The following is a 10,764-nucleotide window of genomic DNA, read 5'->3' as shown; positions in this document are numbered from 1 at the left end:
GTCAGGAGGGTGGAAGAGCACATTGTCAGAGAGAGGACCATGTTGAGCTACACATGGGGATGAACCAAGTGCTTTTCACACTCCCCAGTCCTTTATCCATGTGCTTTCCAATGAAGAATTATGTATGAATGCGCGTGCCTTTGTGTGTGTGTGTGTGTGTGTGTGTGTGTGTGTGTGTGTGTGCAGGCATAACCATCTGTGATAGCAGAGGCTCTCTAAAGTGTCCATTTTGATCAGAGAACACAAGACAAACTTTCCATTTGCAGATACTTTATTGAAATGAAAATGTACTCAAGGTTTCAACAATCATCTTGCAGTTAATAGATCAAAAGACAAAAAGGAGAAGAAAGTTGTGGTTCATTGTACTCTTTGTAGTCCTCAGTGCCCCAGGTCATACACAAGGTTAAAACATAGCACACCACTTACTTTCATATATCATGTTCTGGAAAACAAAACAGGGACAACACACAGATTTTCAACTTTCTGTTAAAAAGTAAGTCTTGGAAAACAAACATTTCTTCTTCTTGACTTCCTGGGTTTGTCCACACACATCTGGCATTCAAAGTTGGTGTTTGAATTAAGATCAGAATGATCTCATCTCTCATTCTAAGGATCAGGAGACTATTGATGCCAAAGAGGTGCTGCTGTTTCTAGATCTCTTCCTTGTTAGGGATCCTGATAATAAAGTTTTATTGATGTTTCCTGTTCTTAAAAATATTGTATCCTGTAGATACACTGTGTGCATCAGGGTTTTTTTAATTAATTTAGTTTTTCAATGTAACAGTATTTGTTGGTTTTGCACCAGTTTTTAACAAAGAATTGTTAAGCCTTAGCTCAAACACAAGGAAGTGTGAAGTTTTTGAGCTCCAATGTGGCCTCACATGTTAGAAATACCAAAAACAGTTCAAAACCAAAGCCATTACCTTTGAGACCAGAGAAGTATGGATATGTGCATTCCAAGTGATCAATCTAATCAAGGTTTTTAAAAAAGAAATTCCACTATCCTTGGTTTCAGGGTTTTTCAGGCTTAAACTGTCTAAACTCATGGTAAATACACATAACATAAAATTGACCATTTTCATCATCTTAAGTATACAGTTCAACAGTGTTAAGTATATTGGCATTATGGTGCAACCAATGTTGCATCTTGCTATGGTGAGACTCTATACCCACTGAGTAATCTCCATTTCCCATGCCACACAACTCTTAGAAAGTACTATACTACCTCCTGTCTCTAGGAGATTAGGTACTCTAGAAAATGGATGTAAATTATCTTATACAATAATTGCCTCTTTAAACTGGCTTATTTCATTTATCATAATGTGCTCAAGGTCCATCCACATTGTGCCCTGTGTCAGCATCTCAGTGAAGGACACGTTTACCTTTTGCTTTGCAATATTTCTACATTGTCTACCCTGGAAAGCTTTCAATGGCATATTAAGATTGGGAATAAAATATAGAGAACAAAACCACTAAGGGTTGTTGTTTTATGCAATTCCACCCCCATTGTAGATTCACACCCATGACCTCTACTTGTCTTTCATTGGGTCTTTAAGTAATAGTCAAGGAATCCAATAATTTATACTAACACATTGGATTGTATTTTAATTCTATTAATAAGATGCAGAGAATCTTCTTCAAGAGGGCTTGTCTGATAGACTGCGGGGAGAGGGAGCCTCTGTCAGCAGGTTACCAGTAAGTGACAGAGCAGGGGAGCACAAAATAGGAGCTATTAGAAGTCTGCTCTGGTGAGAGATGTTGCTCAGGCAGCTAAGCAGGCAAGGATGAAACCCTAGCTGGAGCAGTGTGGTCTCAGGATCTGTGGGGTAACAGGAAGACTGGGGGTGCCTGAGTGTGGCAGAACTTCCAGGTATCAGAATGGGGAAGCTGGCTGCAAAGAGTGAGCCCAGGAGTAAGGTCTCAGCTCCTGGTTGCTATTGGCCATATTCCATGACACAGTCGGGGCACTTCTCTTCAAGCAGTGGTCCACCAAGTGCCAGAACTGGGGAGACCTCCCTTCCACCCCCAGAAGTAGTAGTCTGGGAGTGCACTACAGGAGTCTACTGGCTTTGGAGACTGGAAAGGGTTCTCATGCCTGAGACAGAAACACTCAGTCAGAGGGGGGGTGAGCATCAAGTGTGGCTGGAGACGAGGGAGACAAGAGTGGTTGACTCCTTTTCCCTGGAGGCTCACTGAGGAGTGGGGCCCCAAGCTTTTGGCCCTTGGGCAGAGATTAGGAGGTTCCCATTTTCATTCTCATCTTCTAAAACTGTGTGGAAGGTCTTCAGGAACAAAAGCCACATAGAACAAATTGGATATTACTCAGTCTGGCCCCTGGCAAGGGTAGTGCCATTCTGCCTGGGGCAAAGACATTTGTGAATCAATGCAGCAGGCCCCACCCCAGAAGATCAGCAAGAACATCCAGCCAAGACTAAGTTTACCAATCAATGAGAACTTCAAAACTCTAGAACTAGGGGCATAGAACACCTAGAACTCAAGACATTTACCCCATGATTCTTTAGTCTTTCAACTTTAATTCTTTAAATTTTCTATCTTTTTAAAAAACTTTCTTCCTTATTTTTCAATCACCGTCCTATTTTATCAACTACTTTTTAAAAATATTTGTTTAATTTTCATTTTTACAGCCATACTCTATCCCTTCATTGTATTTAATCTTATTTTGTATATATATAAACTTCTGTGTATATATAATTATTTATTTTAATTAATTAATTAATTTGGAATGCAGTCTCTTCTAAGAGACCAAAATACACCCAGAGTCTAGTGTATGGCTCTATTCACCCACCTGATCATATTCTTTTTGTTGCTGTTGTTGCCATTATTTTATTTTTATCTTTTGCTAAAGTCTTTTTAAATTTTCATCTTCCTTTCAAAGTATTTAATTTTATTTTTGTATATATAAGTTTTTCTTTCTTTACAATTTTGAGATGTAGTTTCCTCTAACAAACTGACCAAAATACACTCAGGAGATAGTGTATTCTTTGTTCTGTTCACCTGTCTATTTATACCCCTTCTTTCTTTTCTTGTTTTTTTTTTTTCTTTCTCTTGTTTTTTCTTGTCTTTTAAAAATTTCTTATGAACACTTTCCTCTTTCTTTCTATGAAAAAGGGAATCTTTTTTGCTGATGACTTCTAAAAATGAGGGACTTTTCGAGAATCAGTTATTTAAATCTTGATAGAATATGTGTGTCATGAAAAAGTGTTCATCATGATTAGCCATCAGGGAAATTCAAATCAAAACCTCACTGAGATACCACCTTACACCAGTTACAATGGCAAAAATTAACAAGGCAATAGACAACAAATGCTGGAGAGGATGTGGAGAAAGGAGAACGCTCTTACACTATTGGTGGGAATGCAAGTTGGTATAGGCACTTTGGAAAACAGAATGGAGGTTCCACAAAATATTAAAAATACAGCTACCTTATGACCCAGCAATTGCACTACTGGGTATTTACCCCAAAGATACACATGTAGTGAAAAGAAGGGCCATATGCACCACAATATTCTTAGCAGCAATGTCCACAATAGCCAAATTGTGGAAAGAGCCAAGATTTGCCCTTCAACAGATGAATGAATAAAGATGTGGTCCATATCATGAGGGAGCAGGAGGCTGGCTGAGGACAAAGTAAAAGTTGGCACCTTGCACCCCCTCTCCACCTGCTCCCCTCGCTCCCCTCAGTAATATGTGTGACATTCCTCAGGCACCCCTGACTGCCCTAAAAGAAAATCAAATAGTTAACTTGCAGAGATCACAATCCTGCAAGGCAGGAGTCTCCCTTGGTTTACAAATGTCCTAGAGATTTACAATAAAGAAGTTACCTTATCAATAGCCCAATTTCCAGAGATGAACAACTCAGTTCCTCAAGCCCTAATATTGCCCTCCCCTCCATAAATAAAACTGAAGGAGCCTGAGGTAGAAGGGAATGTAAATAAAGTTAAATTTCTTCTAAACCTAAATCTCACTAACAAGGGTGCTTGATAGAAAGCACCCAGGAAACTCCCAATTGTCTTTATGTTAGTGCCTCATTAGAGGAAAAACAGCCTTTGCTTGATTGTAACCAGGCCTTCAATATCCTGACAGTCTTCTTTACCTTGATAAGCCCTTCTGAACACCCCCTTTGTCCTCACCTACCCAACTTCTATGTATATAATCAGCCACTCCTCACATCCCCAAGGCAGCATTTCTGTCTGCCCATGGGTCCTGTCCCCATACTTTAATAAACCACCTTTTTGCACCAGAGACGTCTTAAGAATTCTTTCTTAGCCGTCGGCTCTGAACCTCACCTAGGTTCTAGAACTTCATCACATATATAGAATGGAATATTGTTCAGTCATCAGAAAGGATGAATACCCAGATTTTGCATGAACAGGGATGGGACTAGAGGATATTATGCTAAGTGAAATAAGTCAAGAAGAGAAAGTCAATTACCATATGGTTTCACTTGTTTGTGGAAAGTAAGGACTAGCGTGGAGGACATTAGGAGAAGGAAGGGGAAAATGAAAGGGGGGAAATCGAATGGGGAGAGGAACCATGAGAGACTATGGACTCTGAGAAACAAACTGAGGGTTTTGGAAGGGAGAGGTATGGGAGGATGGGTTAACCTGGTGGTGGGTATTAAGGAGGGCATGTATTGCATGGAGCACTGGGTGTTATATTCAAACAATAAATCATGGAACACTACATCAAAAACTAATGATGTTCTGTATGGTGACTGACATAACATAATAAAAAAAAAAAGAAAAAAGAAAGTGTGTGTGTGTGTGTGTGTGTGTGTGTGTGTGTGTGTTCTTTTCCCTCTTTGGCATTTTCATTTACATTCCCTTAAAATTCCACAAAGTGAAGGAGCAAGTCAGTACTGGGACCTTTTCTCAATGTCAAAGTATTCACATGCACCTACAATTAAATTCACGGAAATAAAATAAAACATGTGTAACACTTGCTGTGGCATAATGAGTGACCAATTTAAAACCTGCTTATCCCTCTTCAGTGGATTGAAAGCTCAGCATAAGAAAACATAGTTACCGGCAGCTTTGCAGCATTGCTCAGAGTTTCATTTGACTGGCTGAGAAAACACTGCTTCAGTTGTCCCATGGCCTCCTCAGAATCAGTAAAAGGTATGTAGTAAGGTCTAACTAAGTTTTGGTATTCATCCATGCTCACTCGAGGATCGATTGTTTTGTTAACCACTTCTTCCAGTAATGGGCATCCAGAACCTGGAAGAAAACATGCAAAAGTGCTCTCAGTTATGTAGGTATGAAGCCATTTTTGGGTGTCCCTAGGATGTTGGTCATCTTCTTACATCCCAGGAGACACACATTCAGAGAGATCATGGTAAATGGTCCTGAGTTCTCAATTCTAACAGAATAAGCTCAGGATCTAGGATTTCCTTTAAACCCGAACTCATGTGCACCCCGTCCCCACCCACTACCTCCATAGCCCAGAGAAGCCAAACACTAGTAACCATGAAACAGAAGACACTGGAGAAATGAGATGCTCTGCACTGGACTTTGGGGAACAGGAGGTCTTCCACAGGGCACTGACACAATCTTCTCTCCAAAGACTGTCCTCCCCAGACAAAACTCACCTGCAAAGCAGGAAAAGGGGAGGGCAATCAGCACAAGGACCCTCAGCAACTTCATGGCTGAAGGCAGCTCTGGTTGTCTGGTGCGTCAGGGAGGAAGGAACTCACTTTGGTGATGAGCACCTAGGAGTCCTCCTTTTATTCTCCTGCTCACTACCTTCATCCCTCCCATAAATGAGGGAATGGTCACACGACGAACTTGGCTTTGGAACAGGAAATGACAGCAAGAATCAGCTGCAATCCAGCTAGCTTGTGCTCTGTTTGTAGACTCTTAATCTCACAAAACAAACTGAGGGTTGCTGGGGGGAAGGGGGTTGGGAATCAGTAAGAGGTATGCAGTAAGGTCTAACTAAGTTTTAGTATTCATCCATGCTCACTTGGATGAAGAAGGGGGGGTGAAGGAGAAGGGGGGTGGGGTTATGGACATTGGGGAGGGTATGTGCTATGGTGAGAGCTGTGAAGTATGTAAACCTGGCGATTCACAGACCTGTACCCCTGGGGATAAAAATATAAAATTAAAAAAAAAAAAAGAAACCTAGGAGACAGAGCTAGTTGGATCAAAAACAATTTTGGAAATGCAGTAATGATACATGGCTTTAGATGAAATTAATGCAAAAGTTCTTGCTAACTAATCCTATTACAACAGAGTGAGCTTGTGTTGTCATCCTTGTTCTTTTATTAGTGTGGTCTTCAATCTGCTTGCACCCCTCCCTCCTCCTTCTTCAAGGTTCATAAAGCTTCCTATCCTATTTGTGGGGTCCTGCTCCCTTAGCACACCATCTAGGCTCAGTGCAATACACATACTTTCTCTTGAGGGCAGACTGCTCTGGCCCATAGACACTTTAGTCAGAGTACTTGATATTTAGGAAATAATCACAAGTTAGAATGGCCAAAGTTAACAAGATAGTAAACAATGTGTATTGGAGAGGATGTGGAGAAAGGGAAGCCCTCTTACACTGTTGATGGAATGCAAGTTGGTGCAGGCACTTTGGAAAACAGTGTGGAGATTCCTCAAGAAATTAAAAATAGAGCTTCCCTATGACTCTGTAATTGCACTACTGGGTATTTACCCCGAAGATACATGTAGTGAAAAGAAGGGCCATCTGTACCCCAATGTTCATAGCAGCAATGGCCACAGTCGCCAAACTGTGGAAAGAACCAAGATGCCCTTCAACAGATGAATGGATAAGGAAGATGTGGTCCATATATACTATGGATAATTATGCCTCCATAAGAAAGGATGAATATCCAACTTTTGTATCAACATGGACAGGACTGGAAGAGATGATGCTGAGTGAAATAAGTCAAGCAGAGAGAGTCAATTATCATGTGGTTTCACTTATTTGTGGAGCATAACAAATAGCATGAAGGACAGGGGAAGTTAGAGAGGAGAAGGGAGTTGAGGGAAATTGGAAGGGGAGGTGAACCATGAGAGACTGTGGACTCTGAAAAACAATCTGAGAGTTTTGGAGGAGAAGGGGGTGGGAGGTTGGGTGAGCCTGGTGATAGGTATTATGGAGGGCACATATTGCATGGAGCACTGGGTGTCGTGCATAAACAATGAATTCTGGAACATTGAAAAGAAATTTAAAAAATAAACAAAAATTTAAAAAATAATCACAATGTCTCATTCTCTCTGAAGGCTCTTTTTGCAAAGAATATCTCATTTAATTCAATTTAATTAATTCAGTCTATTATAAATCTATGAAATTTTTTTAGTTGTTTAGAATTTTTTTCCCCCACTGATTCAAAAGATGATGTGAAGCTATAGAGCAAATAGTTGCTCAGCAAAGGGAGTGTGAGTGAAGGAAATGTGACCAGGTCTGGGCTCAAGCATATGTGGATTCAAATCTTTTTTTTTTTTTTTTTTTTTTTTTTTTTTTGATTTTTTTTATTTTTTTTATTTTTTATAAACATATATTTTTTATATACATATATTTTTATCCCCAGGTCTGTGAATCACCAGGTTTACACACTTCACAGCACTCACCAAATCACATACCCTCCCCAATGTCCATAATCCCACCCCCTTCTCCCCAACCCCCTCCCCCCGGCAACCCTATGTGGATTCAAATCTTGAAGGCAACACCTAATCACAAAGTGTCCTCAGGCAAGTGAAACTTTCAATCTTCCTTTTCCTCATTTCTCAAATGAGCAGTAATAATATCATACCTGGTTTTGCAAGGATGATACTCTGTGAAGAACTTATCCAGGCTTCAAACAAGGTAATTAGGAATAAATGAGAGGTTCCATTCAGCCATCTGTCCATCCATTCATCCATCCATCCATCCACCCACTGTTCAGTAGTAACCACGAGCTTTCCCCATGACTGGGTCCTGTGCTATGTAACCCAGATTCAGTTGATCCACCAGGAATTTGACCTTGGAAATCTTACTTCTATAAGAAAGACAACAAACATGCCCGTAACAGAATGAGTGACGTCAGAAAGTATCTGTTGCACAGAATCACGAAACAACCACATGGGACAGCATCCTGTACAGAGGTCCAGGCCAGCTCCAGGAGGATGGACTTTAAATCCTGGATGAGTGGACCATGATATCAAGGAGAAGATCTAGGAAAGAGTGTTCTAGGCAGAGGGAACAGCAGGTACAGTGGCTCTGGAGCACTTGGTATTTGGTAAGATAAGGAAAGCACACAGTGTGCTTCTGGGTGTCAAGAGAGACACAGGATAGCTTCATTTTACACAAAAAGAAAAACCACATCAGTTTAAGCAGGGACAATAGGATGGTAAAAGGAACAAGAGAAACAAAGTTGACTCAAGTTTAAAAAAATGAAAAAGAAATCGATGAGAAAGACAGAGACATGAGTTAATGACTCTTGAATGTAGCAGTTGCTGTTTGGATTATTTGGGTTATTTTTTTCCCATAATTCAGCTCCAGCATAAGTAGCCAAGATCAACACTAACTTAGGGAGAGGCTAGATATAGGAAAGAAGGTGATGTTCTTATGTGTGTACTTTCCCTTTGTTGACAATTGCTGCCAGTCTTCGTTCCAATGAAGGGCTTTAGTGATGAAATGAAAGACTTTTTGGCTAGGTCTTAATGGGACTCTCACTAGTGCCCAAGATATTATGACATTGCCCTGTTACCTGCTGGGAAACAGGTGTCTGTAGAGGTTTCTTATTCAGTAAAAAATAAAATAAAGTACTATAAAATAATAAAGTAAAATAAAGTCCCACATCATTTACATGGTGGCCACAATAAGAAGTGTATTTTTTTTTTTTACATTCATGTTTGCTCCATTGCAGATGATAATCATTCTCAAAAGAATCAAGAAACAGTAAACTCAACCCACAAAGGACTCATTGGCAAGACAGTGTTGACAAGAGACAGGAGAAACCAAAAGGTAAGAATGCATGTGTAGCTAGCCTGATGTTTTCTCTTCCCAAAGTGGGCTTTAAGTCAGGTCCCCAAATGCTGCTCAAAAACTAGAGGAATGAAGGAACCTTCAGTTTGGGTGTTAGTATGACACCTATTGATCCCCTATTATGACAAACTGGTGTATAGGTGAATTTGTACACGTGCAGATTTTACTCCCAATACCTTGTGTCATGTGAGAGAGAGAATGTATGCAGCAAGGGAGAATTATTTTTGACATGTCCTCTGGCTCATGCAAGACCTATGTAAATGTACACCAGTATTTTGTCATATCAGGTCTTGCTATACTTCATAAAAGTAATAATATGCAATGAAAGCTACCTTTTCTCATTGTTTCATGCATCAGCACAAAAACCTATCAAGAAATTATTTTAAAATTTAGATGATCTTTAAGTGATTTTAAATTGTAAGTTACTGGTATGAATCAACTTTGCAGTATTTGAAGAGAAGATGGCCCAATTTTTTTTTTACTCTTTTCATAAAACCAGTTCTGCCCCTCACCTGAGGGGCTGTTGGGATGTTAACCTCAGGCACATTCTTTGGAATGAACCTCTTCCTCATTATGATCATGCCAATCTCTAGAAATTAGTGAGGAAGGGACTTACATACGCCAGCAATGATAGGAAAAGTCATGGCCTTTGAGACATCTTGAAGGCATTGAGAGGTTTGCTGTTCACATTATCTAGCCATTCCTAGATCAGGAACATCCCTTGCCATTGGCCAAGCCTGGTATGGAGAATTCATGGCTGTATCTCTTTGTAAACCTAGAATAGTCCTGTTATTGTCATAGGTCCTCAGAATGGAGCTAGGCACAGAGCAGTTGCCATGAACATGTCAGCTGCCAGTGATTCATTTTATAACATTGAAAAAGCTCTTATAATAGATATTGAAGGAATATTAGCACAGTCAGAGACTATTGGAAACTTGGTTGAACTTCACATTTCCTGAAAGAGCTAGAGAAGGTCCTGTTGAGATCTGAGGTAAAGGTCCTGTGTTTGAATAAAAAGCACTCTATTTTGATCCATGCTTACTTGGTACTGTTCTGACTTCTTTTTGGAAGAGTTTTTTTGAGGCATAATTACACAGAAATTTTCTGTCAAATGTATCCCACATACTGTTGCTTTATTAATCTTCTCAAAACCCAGCAGAAATGAGTGTTTACCCATTTTCAAAATTCAATAAAACACGAATTGCAAATAATAATAGAACACTCCTTCAAGGCAAGGCACTGGAGCAAACCTTATTTAATCTTGACAACAACCAAAAAATGCAAAGGATGATGATGAGATTTATTGGCCCAAAGAAGGTACTTTAGAGTGTGAGAGACTTCACAAAATGGACTCCAGGAGAGCAACATAAACCAGGACTCTTCTGAGAAAACTGAGATGTATGGTCAACCTTCCTTGGTTGGCAACTTCCTCTGCATTGTTCTGGCTGTAATTTGAAGGTAGCCCCTGTACACAGAGGGTATGGAGAAACCCAAGAAAAGGCCAGTAACTCTGGTTGGTATGTAGCAGGTTAAATGATCTAGGAAGCTCACATTCAAGAGTTGTCTTGGGTAGCTACAAGATGGGTCGATTTCTACACTGACATACCAGAATCCAAAAGTTTACAGAGAGGCTTTAAGTGGGTTCAGTCACATACTCAGTACAGATGGTTTCAACATCATCTGATTGGGGCAGCTTCTGGGAGTGAAGCAGGCAAGTGGAACCTACATTTGAAGGAAAGGGGACATAGGTGAAGAGACTCCAATTGCCGGGAT

At 40.1% G+C, this 10,764-nt stretch overlaps 1 protein-coding gene across 1 annotated transcript; it reads right to left on the bottom strand.

The window, feature by feature from the left end:
- Positions 1-298: 298 nt before the first annotated feature.
- SCGB2A2 (secretoglobin family 2A member 2) lies at positions 299-5,727 on the bottom strand. Its single transcript, XM_059159016.1, has 3 exons — positions 5,609-5,727; positions 5,047-5,237; positions 299-442 (listed from the first exon to the last, which is right to left on the bottom strand). The coding sequence occupies exons 1-3, from the start codon at positions 5,661-5,663 to the stop codon at positions 404-406; spliced, it is 285 nt and encodes a 94-aa protein (XP_059014999.1). The 5' UTR covers positions 5,664-5,727; the 3' UTR covers positions 299-403.
- Positions 5,728-10,764: the final 5,037 nt, after the last annotated feature.

Source organism: Mustela lutreola, chromosome 1 (genome assembly GCF_030435805.1).
Source record: "Mustela lutreola isolate mMusLut2 chromosome 1, mMusLut2.pri, whole genome shotgun sequence".
Lineage (NCBI taxonomy): Eukaryota > Metazoa > Chordata > Mammalia > Carnivora > Mustelidae > Mustela > Mustela lutreola.
This window is presented reverse-complemented; position numbering and strand designations above follow the sequence as displayed.